The sequence below is a fragment of the Triticum urartu genome, chromosome 5A (assembly GCF_056163025.1).
Source record: "Triticum urartu cultivar PI428250 chromosome 5A, HENAU_Tu73, whole genome shotgun sequence".
Classification (NCBI taxonomy): domain Eukaryota; kingdom Viridiplantae; phylum Streptophyta; class Magnoliopsida; order Poales; family Poaceae; genus Triticum; species Triticum urartu.
The window spans coordinates 574,629,658-574,647,477 of NC_141877.1; the positions used below are offsets into that span (position 1 = coordinate 574,629,658).

The window sequence follows — 17,820 nt, forward strand, 5'->3', positions numbered from 1 at the left end:
CCGACCCCCTCTCCTTGTCCTATTCGGACCAAGGGGGGGGGAGGGGCGCGCGGCCCATCTATGGCCACCTCTCCTCTCTTCCACTAAGGCCCATATACCTCCCTGGGGGTTCCGGTAACCTCCCGGTAACCAGTTTTCTTCACCTTCCACAGGTTGGAGGCAGTGCTCATATATTTTCTTGAAAGTATCAATGTAGTAGCATGGGTCAATGAAATCTTCTATTTTCTGTCCACTCTTGTATATGGCACATATGGCATGGCAGCAAGGAAGGCGTGCCAGTTGAAGATACCCACATGAGCATGTCTTGTTGGCAAGGTTTACTGTGTATCTCTTTCCTCTGCCTCTTAAGTGCTTTACCTCAAATCCATCCTTCCCATTCCAGAGCACATCACAGAACTGAGTCATCTTAATGTTGGCATGCATTTTCTTCATAATGTTAGGGCAAACTATGTCATGCCACTTCACACTTTTACTTCTCTGGTCCTGAATTCTAGCAAATACTTTCTTCCTGATCATTTCTTGCTGTGATATTATGGGGTAAAACCTGGACTCAATGATAGCATTGTTAAAAGACTCACAAAGATTGTTATCCACTGATTCACACTTTGATCCAGGTGGGAAAAAGGATCTGGCCCAATGCTTTGGCTCTGTCCTCATAATATCCTTTGCACCTTCAGGAGTCTTTTGAGCAAGCTTGGCCTTGTTATAGTTGAAATCCTCTCTGTTAGAAGACTTGGCAATTGCCCAGAACCTTTTTTGCAGTTCATGATATCTATGCTTCTTTCTCCAATTGGCATAAATGTGCCTAGCACACATCCTATGTTGTGCCCTAGGCAAGTAATCCCTCATGCTATTAATTAATCCCTACAAAAGGCAGTTTTGCATTAATACAAGCAAATTAATTAATAAAAGCTTATATGCATTAATAAAAGGCATATATGAATTAATAAAAGGCTGTTTGAATTAATAAAAGGCATATATGAATTAACAGAAGCAAGTTTGATTTAATAAAAGGCAAGTTTGAATTAATAACCCCTACCCTAACCTTGTCGACAACCCCTACCCTAACCGTGTCGACAACCCCTACCCTAACCGTGTCGACAACCCCTAGCCTAACCGTGTCGACAACCCCTAGCCTAACCGTGTCGACAACCCCTACCCTAACCGTGTCGACAACCCCCACCCTACAGATACAACAACAAATATAACAATTTTGTAGCACATAACAAATATAACACTTGCAGGAGCAACAAAAAAACAAGGCATACAAAAACAATGTTTACCTTTTGCTGGTCAGATATGAAAACCCACCCAGCTCCTTGATCATTTATATCCAGATCCTTGATTAGCAGCCCAATGAACCATTTCCAAGTTTCTGTAGTCTCCTTTTCAACAACTGCCCAAGCTACAGGGTACATTTGGTTGTTTGCATCCCTAGCAATTGCAGCAAGTAGTTCACCTTGTCATGCTCCTTTGAAAAAGCAGCCATCTAGCCCTATCACCTTCATGCACCCAGCTTTAAACCCTTGCTTTAAAGCACTGTAGCAAACATAGAACTGCTGGAAAACATTCACTTCCATTTCTTCTGGGTCCAAGCAAATAGCTACTGTACTTCCTGGGTTACTCCTAAGCAACTCTAGCTGGTAGTCAAAGATTTTTGTGTACTCACTCTTCATACCAGACAAAAGCTTATCCATAACAATCTTTTTTGCTGCCTTACACTTGGAAGTGGATACATCAGCAAACATATCTTGCAGTACAGTGGCTTTAATACTATCAATCTTCCACATAGGATTGGCCAGAATGAAATGCTGATATTTTTCCTGCTATGACCTTTGCAGAAACAAGCCTGTTTTCTCTGTTTTGTGCACAGTGATGCTCTTCCTCATATGTTATTATTTGGAACCTTGAGCACCTGCTTGTTTTTGCTCCATACACAAGCCATGGACAGCCAGGCCATGCACATTTGGCTCTAACCCTATTCTCCTCAGACTTCACAAATCTGATGCTTCTTTTTGTAGCAAGACCATATCTCTTAACAGCTTTTAGAAACTGATTTTTGCTCCTGAAAACCATCCCTAAACTGAAATGTGGGATATCAGTTTCAGAGTTAAATCTTGGGTATCTGCTCTTCCTCCTAACCATGTTCCCCTCTTGATCTTCATCATAGGAGTAATCTTCATCAGAAGAGTCAAATTCCATTTCTTCTACTGCCTCCTCAACATTTGCAATTAAATCAATAGGCACAGCCCCTGATGCATCTGAAGTAGCCCATTTCCTAGAATCTTTCATCTTTTTCCTAAACTGTCTTGCATGCTTTCTCAACTCTACTACCTATGATTCCTCTCCACTGTCATCAGTGTGTGGGACATATTCATTGTCCTCTGAATCATCTGAGTCAGACTCTTCCTTTGCTAGCTCTCCTCCTTGCTCTGCTCCTGCATGCTCTGCTCCTTTCTCTGTTCCTGCATGCTCTGCTCTTTGCTCTGCTCCTTGCTCTGCTGCTGCATTTCCTGCTTCTTGAGCCGCTGCATGCTCTGCTGCTGCACTTTCTGCTCCTTCAGCTGCTGCAACATGCTCTGCACCTATAGCTGCTGCTTTATGCCTTGCTTGCACTGCTAGTGCAATATGTGTTGAAGGTTGGGAAGGATTGGTCACTTGTGAACTCTGAGAAGGATTGCACTGTTGAGAAATCCTCTTCATTGGGCTGCTTATGACTGCAGTAATAACACCAGTGTCATTAGGGACAAACACTTGCTCAAATATTTCTTCTTCTGCATCCACATGTTCCAATTGCAGTTCTTCAACACTCATGATAATAGGCATATCTTCTTCACTTCCACTATCCATGTGATCCTTAATTTCATCCTCAAAATCAGACCCACTTGCACTGCCCTCCTCTCCTTCTTCATCCTCTTCCCCATTGTACTCCACATAAATATCTGCAATTCCTCCATCAGTTGTATGATCTGACATTCTCATGCACCCAGCATCATCATACAGAAACATGAGCCCATTAACCAACTCTCTGCCAGGCATAAGAAAGAAAAATTTCATGCTTTCCTTAACTGCCATATGATCTGCAAGAAATCCTTTCACCTCTGGCAAGGAAAGCTTGTCCCTTTCAATATGAGAGTAGGCCACATCTCCCCCAACATAGTCTAGAGAAGGACCAATACGAACAAATTGCCCCCCTATATGAAATCTGACATTCAAAATCTCAGCCGGGTCCATGGATTCAACAGAAAGAACCTACATTGCAAGATGGGCAAAATGATTACTACATAAATCACCAGCAAATCGACCGATTAGGGCCCCAAATTTCCATGGCTTCACCCTTCAAAAACCCTAAACCTAACCGATCCAGAAAGGAAGAAAAAACCTGTAAATACAGAGGGGAGATAGACCGGACGTACCTTGCTTCTTTCTGTCGGTGTGGTTGTCGCCGGCCGCCGCGATCATCCGCTCGTCGCCGTCGCCGCCGTGGAGGAGGAGGAGCCGAGGCGTCGAGGGAGAGGAAGAGGCAAGTGGAAGACGAGGGAGAGCGAGCGACTTGGTCCGGCTCGACCAGGTTTTAGCCTAAGACCCCACCTACAGAAGCTGACTCAGCCAGTTCCCACTCTTTCCTGCGCCACGTACGAATCCCGGCGTTTGGATACGCACAGAAGCCTCAAAACGACCGGGATCAGAGAGGTTGGGGTACGGACTTCCGGGATTTGGACGTGGGGATTCATTTGCGACGGCGTCTACACCCATAAGGTTTATTTCAGACTTCACTCGTCAAGAGGAGAACGTTTGGTACACTCGAGCATGCACTTCACTTGGACGTGCAAACGTCGACGCCATGTTTAAGAAATCAGATCGCAGCACAATTGATTCTGAAATTTCAAAATAAACAAGCTAAACCACTTGATACGAGATGTGTGCATTCATGGTTTTTCTGTTCGCCAGGCCATTTTTTTAATTTCTTTTTAATTATACTATCTCTGATCCAAATTAATTGACGCATATTTAATACTCCCTCCGTCCTAAAATAAGTGTCTTAAGCTTACTACAAATTTATACTAGATCTAGTACAAAATTGAGACACTTATTTTGGGACGGAGGGAGTACAACTTTGTTAATTGACGCACGTTTAGTACAACTTTATACTGAAGTTGTATTAAGTATGTGTCAATTAATTTTGATCAGAGGGAGTAGTTTTTTTAAGAAAGTTTTTAATTTTTTATTTCCAGATGGTTAACATAATGTAAAGTTGGGTATCGTAATTTTGTGTACCTATGAAAACCATATGATTCATTCGAAATCATGTAAACTCTCACTTGCGTACCAACTTGATAGGAATTATCGGTTTAGAGCTAATTGTTTTTCATGGTCAAAGGTCAATTCTTTCCATCTATCTTTTATTAAGGTCAACACTGTTTTTATCAATAGCTAAATGCATTTTTAATCTTTCTTTATCAGTCTAACCTATAACCAAGTTGCCGTTTCTACTTTTGCGAAAACACCCGAATCTATTAGTATAAAGGTTCTGGATCATCATAAGTATAAAATATCTCAAGCATAATAAAAAATACATCAAGGACCATGAACCATCCAACAAGCACTACCATCCCCAAAACGAGCCGCAAACACGCCGCTTTATTTGCTCCCAAATTGCTCGGTGATGATGCCCCTCCCAGTCATCTTGGCCTCGTCGATGCGCCTCTTCCATCCAACTCCTTCCTCGATCGTCCCTCCCTAATCATAACCTATGTGAGCCTCTAATGCCAATGTTCTGTCGGCTAAGGCCATTCTTCTATGTCCCCTTAACGATGGTAAGAGCACCACTGCCCAAACCGTAAGGTCTCCTTTGTTTCAAAGGAATTTCATATGATTTAGTTCATTGAGATTTTTCCTGCATTGATCATTTGATTCATAGAATTGCCATTGTTAGGAATTTTTTCTTAGGATTCATCTGCACTCTATTTGTGAAGAAAACTGCACCCACTCAAAAATTGTTGATAGAATTCCGTTTTCCCTATGTTAGCAAACATTGTTTCACCTAAAATCCCGCAGTTTTTAGATTCGATAAGATCCAAGTGGACATGCCACTCTAATCAATTGCCTTCATATTAAAAAGAGGCCCTACTCCTTTAACCCTCTGCCCTGTGCCTCATCGGACATGACAAAAAAACAGAGCCATGTTATCTCTTCTCCTTTTTTGGGTTTGGGGGGGGGGGGGGATTACTAGTTTTACTACAAAAATTCTGATTTTTTTTGGTAACAGACGTTGATGTGTGTTTCATCTGATGCAAAATATCATGACAAAATGACATTCATGAAGGTGTGGGTAAGAAAACAAAATCGATGCTTCAAAATGCTTTTACAAAATAGTCTTTTTTGGAGCATCGATTCTGTTTTCTTCCAGACCTCTACAAATGTTACCCCATAATGGAATTTTACAAAAAAGGTGAAACACTCATCGATATTTACTGTTCACCCGGGTTCATGTTAGCACGGGATCAGAAACTTTGTGTCCAACCCACAAAAGAAAAAAAAAGAAACTTCGTGTCCAGGCTAGCCTTTTCAACCTCTAAAAGAATCGGCGATCAAACCACATCTCTCTCTCTCTCTCTCTCAAGGTAATTCTGATTGAGCGAGAAAATTATAAAATTAACACTTTTATTTATTTATTGCATCCTAGATCTACCAATGTTTCGTGTGTACCAAACATAGTTCCATAGGCCGTTTCACAGTGACCAAAGACAAAACAAACTATAGTCCAAAAATGAAAAATGACAAAATGAGCGTAGGATTCCGTTATACTGCACGCCATGCGGTGGATAACACATACGTAGTACTACGTACACATGCATACAAACCCCGTCGAAAGGAAAGGAAGAGGCGGGGACGGAACGGATTGACGCCGCCGGCGCCGGCAACGCGCCAATGGCCACTGCCCAATTGCCCATCACCGCCGTCACGCCCGCCCCGCCCCGGCCCGTACCCACCACCACGCCCTTTATCCCGCCCCACCCCCGCCACTTTCCGCTTTTCGCCCTTTACCCCTCGCCTCGCCTCCCCCGTTTCAATCGGCCTCATCACGAGTTCACTCCCTGGAAGCGCTTCGCCCCGGACGCTGCCGCTGCTGCTCCTCCCCCCCATCTTGAAACCCCAAACCCCACGCCAGGCCCCGCGCCGAGATTCCGCGAGATCCCGCCGCCATGGTGGCCGCCGGGGCCGCGGCCGCCGCGCCCCGGCCCAACCCCTCGCCGTCGCCGCACCGCCGCCGCGCCGCCTCCGCGCTCTCCCCGTCCAAATCCACCAACGCCAATGCCGACGCCCGGGCCGCCAGGCCCCGCCCCAAGGCCGTCCCCTCCCGCTACCTCCTCGCGCCCTCCTCCAAGTCCACCTCCACCTCCACCTCCACATCCACATCCACATCCACCACCACCACCACCACCTCCTCCAACTCCACCTCCACCTCGGCCGCCACGCCCTCCCGCCGCTTCGCGTCGCCGCTGCCCAGGCGCTCCTCGTCCGTCGACCGCCCGCGCCCCGCGGGGGGCAATGCCGCCGCCGCCGACGCCGCGGGGCCCAACGGGGCCACCACCACCACCACCAGGAGCCTCTCCGTCGCCTTCCAGGGCCGCTCCTACTTCCTCGAGACCAGCAAGGCCAAGCCGGCCATGTCCCCCTCGCCGGTGCGCCGGCCCGCGGCGCCGCCGGTGGCTTCCACCACGCCGGAGAGGAGGCGGCCTGCTGCGGGCGCGGTGCCGGAGAGGGCCAAGGGGTCCGAAGGGGGCCATACCCACCAGAGGTGGCCAATGTCGGCACACGGGTTCGAGGGGAACCCGCTCACCAAGAGCCTCGACTGCTCCTTGGACAAGAAGGGCGCTGCTGTCCTGGCCGCTGTCAGATCGCTGCGGCAGTCCATGGCGTTCGACGACGGGGTGCGCCGCACCTCGTTTGACAGCGGGGACTACTTGATGTCGTCGGACACTGAGAGCTTGTCATCAGGGAGCAATTCCGAGTCCCAGGATGCCGGCAATGGCGTTGCTCACAGAGCACGCCCATCAACAAAGGGGATGAGTGTGCCTGCACGCTTCTTGCATGATGCTGCTGGCAGCAGGATGCATCGCTTTGCAGACCCAGGCACACCCTACGTGACACATAATAATTCTGGATTGGCATTGTCACCAAGATCAGCGCCGGTGAAGAAGTCGCTGTTGAATGGGTTTGTTTCGTCTCCACTTAACAGACCAGTTAGGCAGTCTTCACCAAGTAAGCTTGTGGGCAATTCATCGAGGAGAATGTCAAGTCCATCCCGCCCAAGGAACTCCATGGGGACGAGTGCGTCAACGTGGGATCAGCAGGGAAGAAATTCGTCTGGTTACGGTAGGAGGTGGGTTGGGGGTAGTAAGGTTGATGGGGAGCACCTATTGAGAATCTTGTGCAATAGACATTTGCAGTGGCGGTGTGTAAATGCGCAGGCTGATGCCACACTTGCTTCACAGAAGATGACTGCAGAGGTGAGTGTGTCTGTTAACAAATCATAAATTGTGGGTATACCAAATGTCTAATCAGTGTTAAATATTATTGCCATATTCTTTTCTCCTTGTCAAACATCCAGAAATAGAAGTTGGTGATATTCATGTCTATATATGATAATAGCTCAAGACTTTAAATTTTACCTGATATAATGCCACTTATATTTAGTGTGTAAAAAACAACCAAGTCTGAACAGCTGGCTTACGAAACTTTATGGCAACACACTTACAGTTCTCTTATAGCAGGAGTTGATTCCATGTAAATATTAGTGTAACTCCCAAGCATTTTTCATGCAATAGCTTATAACGTAGTGCATAATCTGCATTTTTTTACTGGGATCAGCTTTCACGCTAAAGGTAACCGGTCTATTTATGTGTAATTGTAAATAAAAAATCATGCTACCAGATCTTATTCAGCTGAAAAATAGTCCGCGTACCAAATATGTAGGATAGTGACACGATAAAAGAAAGAACTGACAGAGCTTTTAAAATCCTTTCTGTATGTTGGAGCCATAAAGAAAAAAAGTATTAATATATTTAAACTTCTCAAGGTGTTCTCCCTCTGTTTCTTGCAATGATAAGGAATCCTTTTGAATACAAATACAATGGTATCAATTTTGTGTAACATAACCTACTTGCTACTGGATTAATTGTTGGCCAAAGCATAGATTTGGACAGTCAAAATGCACACTATATTTCAAAACAGATGGAATATCATATCTAATGCTGAAATTACGATGATTTAAGAATTGAAGTTTGAACTGTGCATTCATACATGAACTAGTAGAATTCTGTGAACTTTATTATCTTAGTGCTTAACTGAAGTCGCGAAATAGATATCCTAATAAAACCTACATTTAGAAATAAGGAAAGGATTCATTTTGGCCAGATGACTTTAGCAGTCAAATGTTGCCATTTCTGCTACTACTTTTTTTTGTTTGTTCCTTTGCTGACATTTCTACTTTCTTTTACCAGAAAGACCTATGTGATGCATGGATTACTACCCTAAGCATGCGCAAATCTGTTGCTCTTAAAAGGTTACAGCTACAATTATTCCGAAACAATTGGAAACTCATGACGGTTCTAAAGGGACAGGTAAGAACTTCTTAAATTTTGGTACCCATGATATTTTCGCATTATTTTGAAATATGCGGTGTATTTTCCTGCCGGGCATAGTTAGCAAGAGACTATTTTGCCAACAGGACAAGAAGTGCATGAAAGAACTGTAGGGTCAACTAGCTGTAAACTTGATAATTTGAATACTGAATTACTGATTTGAATGATTTCCAGTCTTTGCAGTTTGTACAATTGATCCACTAATATGTTTTTTTCGTTCGTATAGTGATTGGGATAATTAATAGCAAACTGAGCCATTTTGTTACTTATTTCCTCTATTAAGTAAATCGCACACGGTCCTTTCTTATGCATAACTATGAAGTTGAGATGGGAACAAGATCAGTATGTAACTTCTGCAGTGGGATATTAGATAAATATACAGAACTCATAACTGCTTAACAATCATCCATATTAGCTTTGACTTAGTAAAGTGATAGAGGTATCAATTAGTTAGGTCAGCACAGCCATCAGGTCATTTTATATACTAGAACAATATCCTTTTGCATCGAAGTTCGTTATAAATTTGCATAACTCTGGAAATCTGATTGAATTCAATTGACATAGATGCCATATTTGGAGGAGTGGTCTTCACTAGAGATGGAGTATGCAGATTCAATATCTGGAATTGTGGAAGCTCTAACTGCCACCATTCTGTGCCTTCCTGTCGATGGAGCAAAGGTCGGAATAGCGTGCCATCTTGCTAACTTATTGTCATGTGTATCTCTTATGTTGATTAAATCTCAGACCTTATTTGCTACCTCCTGAGCTGCAGGCCGATATCCAAGATGTAAAAAATGCTGTTGGATCTGCAATTGATATCATGCAAACAATAGGAAGTTCAATATGTTCGTTGCTGGCTAAGGTACTGTTTGCTTCACATTGTCATCTTATTCCTTTTTACCAGTTGCTTGTCTACCACTGCATTTCCTTGCAAGAATGATCGTAATGCCTACAAAATATACTTGATACATTAAAAGTTTTACAAGTCTTCTGATCCGGAATGGATGGTTGGATTGGCTGAGTGTATCAGGTGTCAATTTGTTTGTGTCGATTAGGCTGATTCTGGCCAACCATCTCCCAGATCATATCGTCTTTGATAGCCCTACAAGCTTTGGAATAGTGCAAGATATCTTACTTAACTTTGTCCCTTCTCTGAGGGTCCAGCCGTAGGACTATGCACATTCGCTTTGGCTTGTTTTCTAGTTGAGCTACATGAAGAGGTTTACATATTCATGCCACTTTGCAGCTGCAAGCATCTTATTAACAAACATTAGCACCATTGTACAGTCAATTCTTTCTTGCAGCTTGTATGGTGGTGCATGTAAACACGCTTGAAGGATTTCATATTAACTAGAGTATAGAGATCATAGAACTAGTTCTGATAGTGTTCGGTGCAATATTTGTTATGTGGTGCTTCATAGATTAATAGTTTAATTTGGCTTAATTCATGTCATCCTGCAGCTATCTGGGACAAGTATTTTGGTGTCTGATCTTGCCAGAATCGCCACACAAGAGCGGTCTCTAATGGACCAGTCCAGGGAACTGCTGTCCACACTCGCATCAATGCACGTAAGTAGTACAATCTGCTCGGTTCTGTTTCATTTTATATGCAACGATTATAGAGCACTTCTAATCTGTACCTCTCAACTATGATAAAAACAGGTCAAGTACTGTAGCCTGCAAGGGCAGCGAGTACAGACAACTCACAGGAGGCTCAAGCACTCGTAGCTGACACTAGGCTTAACTCACTAACCGAAGAGCCTACGTAGGTGGAGCTGCTATATCTGATGGCTTGCTCGGGTTGCCCGCTGAGCGGTATGACTTTCGAGGAAGTTACCTCGGTCGGTCGATGATCGATGCGGTCTAATGAAGTTCCGGTGCTCTTGTCATGGTGGTGGTTGGCTAGGTTCTGATTGGCTAAGTTGAATATGCAGTGGTGCAGAACAAATGTAGGGGCCAACATGTATATATAGTTGTAGTTCCTTTCTTTCTTTTGTTGGTCTTATTAGATGAGCAATTAGGTCTAATAGTAGCTAGTTTTAGATTGGTTTCCTGTTTATCAGATGACCGTCCGCGCCATGGCAAATGCAATATAATCCTCCACTGGTACTCAGTTCTCTTGTATAGTACGGAGTACCATGTTTGCTTCGTAGCCGAATCTTGTTTTTTTTAACAGGAGGCAAACGATTTGCCTCATTCATCAGTTAAGAAGAGGAATGGAGTGCTACAACACCCCGAGCAACAAAGATTCACTACTCCTGCGACATCATTTGACCCAATTTTTAGCACCCACGGTGAACCATAGCTTGACTTCTTGACACTGGCGAGGAGGACGCGGCGGAGCACTCTTCTGATGGAACACGTGTGTGCATTCCTCTCGTTTCTTGTTTCAAACGGTCCAGGCAACGAGAATGGTGAGTGAGGTCATCACCTTCCTATTGGGGACTCATTTGTCTGAAAGGTCCACCCACCAATCTTTGATGGATCTCAAGAGGTACCATGAGTAAGTATCAACATTCACAAGTTGGAGACAGTCTTTGAGCAATCTTGCGCTGTAATGTGAAACAGCATGCAAATAAGTCTAGTACAACAATAGTTCAAATTCAACGAGAAATAGTTCAAATTCAACAACATTAACCGGATGCTCAACAAGTTTTTCATGAACAAGCCATGTTGTCCCACACATACTGCCCCTTGAGCTTTATCCAACAACGTATGTGCATAAATGGTCTGCCCTCTAACCTGTGGTACATCATGGTAGCGAGTACATGCTACACATTGAGTAGAGCAACATTGAGTGAATGAATGAATCAATTAACAAGTTGAGCAAGGAGAAGCAAAACTTACGATCTCCACGTCTGCCGCGCACAATGGCCACATTGCCTCTAGCTGATCAACTGCTTTACAAAACTTGACAACGATGGTCTGGATGGTGTACCATCGATACGCTAACGACTTCACATTGCGTTCATGGATAATGTGCATGTCGTAGGGCGCAATGTGCTTTCTCGTGCAATGAATCATGCACGCGCTGCTAGAAGAGCCCCCCTTCTTCTGCATACGAAAAATCTGCGGATACTGCCAACCACACATCATACAACAACTCATCCTTCATGCTCGAGTACCCTACCATCCTTCGTACTCTAAAAAACAACATGAAGTTTGAAAATAAGCTCAATGGCATGTGACCGAACATCTGACAAGCGTGGTATCCACCATGTCAGTCGTCAAGGGGCGAAGGGCACCTGGCTGCAGACGGATTCTGGGTGGACGGCCGCATGGGTGGTGGTTACGAACCTCTGGCAATTTCTGGATGGCGACCGGAGAGGTACAACGGCGGCGGCGGAGGGTGCGGATGCAAAGCAAAGGGGAGCAGGGACAAAGTAAGAGAATGAGACCAGGAGGGGAATTCAAATGAGCCCAAGGTGTCGGAGTCCGACGCGATTGTTGTTCGCACTCCCACAAAGCCCCCCCCCCCCCCCCCCCCCCCCAAGTTTGCTTCCAATTTGCAAAAAAGAAACACGTCATCGACACAGAACCACATTAGATGGCAAAACACGTCCGAGATGGAAGTAGGCGGTTTGAGGTCCGCTTTGGAGATGCCCCCTACCATGTTTATGACCAAGATGAGCTGCAACAAAATGGGACGATGCACACAGTGCTAATCAGGTGTGCCAAACACCTGCCCTGAAGGCCAGAGAGAGAGAGAGAGATGGGCAACATTTATGTCCCGGAGCGGCATAAATGCAGCACACGAGCGCGTGATTGCGCTCACGGGCAGGAGGGAGGGGAAGGCTGGGGACAGCGCCTGCCGTGCCCACCTGAGAAGATTTCTCCCCTGGCATCCCATGCCGTTGGGTCGGCCACGCAGGCAGCACGCACGGTCACATCAGCGGCTGGCAGCGGAAGCTTCGCCGGCGCCAGGGAGGGACCGTGACGAGTGCCGTGCCGGCCCAAGGACGGCGTCAGTCGATGCAGCAGAGAGGAGAGGAGGGGAGCACGGCACGACCGACACCAACGGAAGGAGCTTTGCTATAGCTATCACCACCGCCACCGGCCAGGGGTGGAAAATCCTTGTGATTTGGGGTTAGCTGGCGTGTCTTGCTCAGGCTACAACGTCTCCCTCGCTCTCTTGTCTCCTCCGCACCTGCACGTGAGTGATCTGGAACTAGTGGCTCCTCCTGGTGTTGAAGTTTAGGGTCATTATATCAGGAGCGGGGAGCAAAAGGTGCATGGTTTCTAATACCAAATGGGAAATTAAATGGCAAGCATGAGGAAGCCTTTTTGGCTCACAAGGTTCTAAAACCACAGAAATGTAGTATGCTACAAAGCAGAGGACCGGAAAACACAGAAATACAGTCCTAAAAACATGTGAGCAAAGATTTTTCATATCCACTTCTACAAAGTTGGCAAGAAACATTTTTTCATATCCCAGTATGCCCATCCTCCATACAACAACATACATAAGGAAAACCAGCCCTAAAAAAATACTATTGCTTAATAAAACACTCCCTCTGTAAAGAAATGTAAGAGTGTTTAGATCACTAGTGATCTAAAAACGCTCTTATATTTCTTTACGGAGAGTAGATGAGAGGATCAGGAGTCAGGGAGAAGACTGCATTACTTCTGCCTTATTTGTTTTCCTTCTTGTGAATGCGATCATCTGGGCTTGGGCGCTGCCAGTTCTAACATACTGGCAAGTTTGCTCATCAGTTTTCGCATTTCCCTCTATTTTAGTATCTGGGGCATCCGCATTTTCATGCCAAGAAGCCGCCACTTTCCTCCTTTTACTAGATAGTTTATACTCATCAGGATACCCATCACCGGTAGACGTCTCCTTTTCAAGTGTATCGGTTGCTTCGACAGTGAATGAACTAGAACGGTTCTCTCCAACGCTAGTGATATGCACAGCACTTTTATGCAAGACTGCAGGGCCCAAAGCGTTGTTCCCAATTTGGTCATCAACATCCGCTTGCAAGATAAGGTTTTGCGCTGCATCAACAACATGGTCCTCACCGCACCCTGGCACTGCAGCAGCAGCAGCAGGTTCTTCCTGTTCAGAACCTGATGGAGGTCCAGCATCTTCTTGCATTGAACTTGGCTTATCCTCAGAAGCATTCAAGTTCTCTCCAAGTCCAGTGGCATTGAAAGGTCCACCAATCGCCCCCTGACCTGTACTATTGCCTGTTCTCATGCCCACAACGTCATCAACTATATCATCCTTCCCAGATGCACTAGTGACCTTTTGCAGTTGATCATCATGTGAAGATACGCCCAATATCTTGTAAGATTCTGGACCATCCGATGATTTGCTCACAGTTTCCTGACCTGCAACGCTGTCAGGATCAACATGAGTGGCGTCCATGCAATTGTCTTTCCTGAATGCACGAACAATCTCCTCATCTGCACTGTTAATCACAGGTGCATGAACACACTCCTGTGGTTCATGATCAACCTTCTTGCGGATCCTATTGTTATCCATAGGCTCAACATCCTCCTGCGCGTCCACAGTCTCAATGAGAACATAGGAAGTTAGCGGATGGCCTTCTCCATTCTTCATTTCTGCATCTGAAGTCTCCTCCAGCGTAACATCCTTAGGAGACGTATTCATAATCTCAGTCACAGCATCCTCTACCGGTGTGCTCATTATGTCCCGCAGATTGACTTCTGTCGTGGACGCAGAAAGAGGATCTTCTTTCTGATGATGATGCACATCCTCGCTCCAGTTGCTAGTGTCATCTCGTGTAGGACAAGGCCCTACAGCTGTTCCTCCTGCAGGTTGAATTTCCCTCGTTTGGTCCAATTGTAGCATGGAATTTCGCTCCATGCAATCACCAGTGACTTGTTCCAGCTTTGTAGCAGTAGCTTGAGCAAAATCCACAGAAGCTGAACAGGTCGTCGCTGATTCAACACTCCCGTTTCTCATTTCAGTTGGAACAACAATTTGCATAACCTGCAGCGGAGTTGAGGGCAGAACCATATGTTGATTCGTGTAGTTTAAGCAGCCTGTTTCATCAGCACATGCTGTGGTAGCAAACTGTGATTTCTCCATTTCAGAAGTAATATACATATCGATATCATTAAGTGATTCTTTGACCCTCTCCCCGTCGATTTCACCTGATAACAACGCTCTAATTCGCCCCTGCACCGTACTTACCAGATCAACCTGTTCATGGTCAAATACACATGTCAAAGACATATAATACAGACAGGAAGATGACAAATACCATTCTAAAATTCTTACCAGAGCTTTCTCGCTGTGCCCAGATAACTGATACGATATAAACGGACACTCTACTGGAGTGGAGATCCATCGACGCGTGATCTGCCAGTACCACTCTAAGTAACAATTCCTTGCATGAGTAGGATCTGAATTCACAGCATTGTGCAGGCCAGCGACTGAATGGAGCCTGTTATCCCATTGCTTAATGTACTTCTCATGGTAGGTAGACCAATCCTCATCTGTTTTTCCCTGCATTGTAACACGCTCAACTGCCTCAACTGGGTCTGGAATGTGCTGCATCATTCCGAATTGTAGTAAGACACGATCAGGCACATGCATTTCCACTATTTGGAAGCAGATTAATGGAGTTCTTGATTGCCAAACTGCAGATCCAAGTGTGCATAGCGCAGGCAGGCCATCGATCAGACTTGGTTTGTACGGGTCCCATGTTATCTAGAGAAAATGCAAAGATGAGCTGTAGCACTGTGCTGCTTATAGTGTGCACGTGGATAAGATGTACTATTTTGCAGTTATGAGAAGTCCTACATTCATACCTGACAATCTGTTATAGTATCAAGCCCATGCCTGTAAAATTCCTGGTCTATGGATCGGACATTTTCACGGTTCTTGAAGGGTACGTCCCATCTGATTATAAAATGATGTTCATTTCCAGGAATAAAATAAAGCAAAACAAAAGGAATGACATACAACACAAACCTGCATCCAAGGGGCTGATCGCCGTTTAGAGATTTATTCTCCAGTCTTTCAGGACGGCCTATCTGGATATGCTCCCATGCCCATATCTGCAATGTGTATTGATTTGCCATTAGTTGCTGTACTAAGAAAAGGTACTGCATGGCTGGGGAAATATACCACTCCTCTGATCCGAAATAATTGTCGCAAGCTGTACACGACTTTGTACTATCGCAGCAGTTCCTCCACGAAAATTAAAGCGGACCGGAGGTAGTACCTGAAGAAGAGTGAGAAAAGCACAACAGTTAGCCTTGCCCTTCATGCTAGCCTTTCCAAGTTCTCTGTAGAGGTGAGCAAGAACAGCAGCCCCCCAAGCCATCTCCCCTGAGGCATCAAAATCACGAAGCAGTGCCAAGTATCTTAAGTGCACTCGAGTCCCACTCGGGTCAGGAAATAAACTGCAGCCAATTTGGTACATTATGTAGGCCCGTGTAGCATGCTCTATTTCTGACTGATTAGCTCCCTCTGGCAAGTTACTGAAAGTGTCATACAACCATGCAATGTTGATAGAACCACCTTTTATCTGTGGAGGTTCTTGGCCTAGTAACTCTAAACACAATTGTTCCCAATGACAGCCTGTTGCGCCAGTCACAGGAGTACCATCTACGCGAAGTCCAGTAAGAATGGCCACATCCTTCAAGAGGACAGCCATCTCTCCAAACCGCAAGTGGAAGGTCTGTGTTTCACGCCGCCACCTTTCGACCAAAGCATTTAACAAAGCATGGTCCAACTGAACCCTCTTCAAGAAACACAGGTGGTAAAATCCAGCTCGCTGCAATATTGCAAGCATTCCCTCATGCTTCACTTCCCATTGGTTAAGTCTTGTGCCATGTTCGATAAACCTAATAGGTTTGTACACCTGCATTTTTAGCCCAAGTGAGCAACAGCAGAAGAGGGTCAATACCTTACTGGAGTATCTTTACAGAAAAACGTAAGGAAAACCTCTAAACTGTTACCTTCCCAACAGATATAGCTTCAGATTTATGAAGCTCCTGCTCTACAAGAACAGATTTATCAACAGGACCAGGATCCAGGTTCTGCTCCATTTACAGCCAGCAGAGAATAGTAGCTGCTGTAATATGCCTAACAAAGAAGGACGGTAATGAGTAATGACCAACACAAGACAGCATATCAGTTCATAAACTGATAAATGCAGTATAGTTTTTTTTGCTAAAATTCCCCTTTTTACCTTCTAAAATGACATGAGTGGCAGTGAATATTCTTCCAGGTTTTATAACCTAAATACCAAAATACACACTCTGGAACCATTTGATTATTATGTTTAGTACTGATTTTACTTCCAGTTCTAGTCCTTTCTTCTCCGTAAAGTTTCAGAAAATTATTCTCCATCATACTAGATTTTTTAATTAAATATTTTTGAATTCCAAAATTGATTTTGAATCAATTTACTTTTATCTTATGCCTCCAATGTGGTCGGACCCCGCGCAAGCGGGAGCTACATGCACCGGGCTGCCCTTTTTTTTATGCCTCAAATGTGTCACCCCAGACAACAGCCACGGGAGTGGACCAGTTTTGTTGGAGGCGGGGGTAAAAGAAAATGCAATTCACTCATAGGTAGTCAGGTACACATTTTCTCAAAAAAAAAAAGGTAGCGAGGTACAATACTACCAGGCACTCCATAGGCAAGAAATGCAAGAGTGACAACATTCGTATGCTGAGTAGATGCTAGGCCAGGTTAGGGGAACACAGATCACCGTGCATCTGAAACACATGCTTAACCATCAAGCTCCGGTGACAAGAACTTTAACGGCCGTGCCAAAGTTCCAAGGATTTCTGAGCACTGGTAGAATCTACACTCTGCATCTCAAGTATACTACACCATCTCAAAAGCTTCCTGGTTTTTGCCCCAGCCTCACAGAAATGGCCGAGACGCACACGGAAATGCAGCAATGCATTGCGCACAGCGTACACAGCTGCATTGCAAGAAAATGGGGGCATTAGAGCTAGGGTTTGACCTGCGCTCGGGAGGCGTTGCGCCGCCGAGGTTCCCGCTAAGCTCCCCAGCCGGCGTCCATGGCAGCTTGCGTGCGCTCGCCAGCGTAAGTCGTAGGGGAGGCGAAGCCGGCGGCGTGTAGCGGGTTGCCCTCCGGCTCCGGCTCCGGGTAAGGTCGTAAGACTGCCTCGGGCTGGACCGAGAGGCCCACTAACGTACGCAGGCCTCGCGGGCTGGGCTTT

The 17,820-nt window shown here is 45.4% G+C and overlaps 2 protein-coding genes and 1 pseudogene across 3 annotated transcripts; 1 reads left to right on the forward strand and 2 right to left on the reverse strand.

Moving 5' to 3' along the window:
- Positions 1 to 1,160: 1,160 nt before the first annotated feature.
- On the reverse strand, positions 1,161 to 3,234 carry LOC147973001 (uncharacterized; annotated as a pseudogene).
- A 2,837-nt stretch (positions 3,235 to 6,071) lies between these two features.
- LOC125510681 (QWRF motif-containing protein 2) lies at positions 6,072 to 10,772 on the forward strand. Its single transcript, XM_048675930.2, has 6 exons — positions 6,072 to 7,514; positions 8,508 to 8,627; positions 9,213 to 9,326; positions 9,421 to 9,510; positions 10,110 to 10,217; positions 10,311 to 10,772. The coding sequence occupies exons 1-6, from the start codon at positions 6,207 to 6,209 to the stop codon at positions 10,374 to 10,376; spliced, it is 1,806 nt and encodes a 601-aa protein (XP_048531887.1). The 5' UTR covers positions 6,072 to 6,206; the 3' UTR covers positions 10,377 to 10,772.
- A 2,250-nt stretch (positions 10,773 to 13,022) lies between these two features.
- LOC125510682 (uncharacterized) lies at positions 13,023 to 17,727 on the reverse strand. 2 transcript variants are annotated; one of them, XM_048675933.2, is made up of 7 exons: positions 17,601 to 17,727; positions 16,581 to 16,696; positions 15,842 to 16,483; positions 15,589 to 15,674; positions 15,426 to 15,516; positions 14,893 to 15,324; positions 13,023 to 14,814 (listed from the first exon to the last, which is right to left on the reverse strand). In XM_048675933.2, the coding sequence occupies exons 2-7, from the start codon at positions 16,668 to 16,670 to the stop codon at positions 13,252 to 13,254; spliced, it is 2,904 nt and encodes a 967-aa protein (XP_048531890.2). In that variant the 5' UTR covers positions 16,671 to 16,696; positions 17,601 to 17,727; the 3' UTR covers positions 13,023 to 13,251. The 2 variants fall into 2 exon arrangements, with proteins under 2 accessions (XP_048531890.2, XP_048531888.2); XM_048675931.2 differs by having other exon boundaries at positions 16,581 to 16,707.
- Between the last annotated feature and the right edge of the window lie 93 nt (positions 17,728 to 17,820).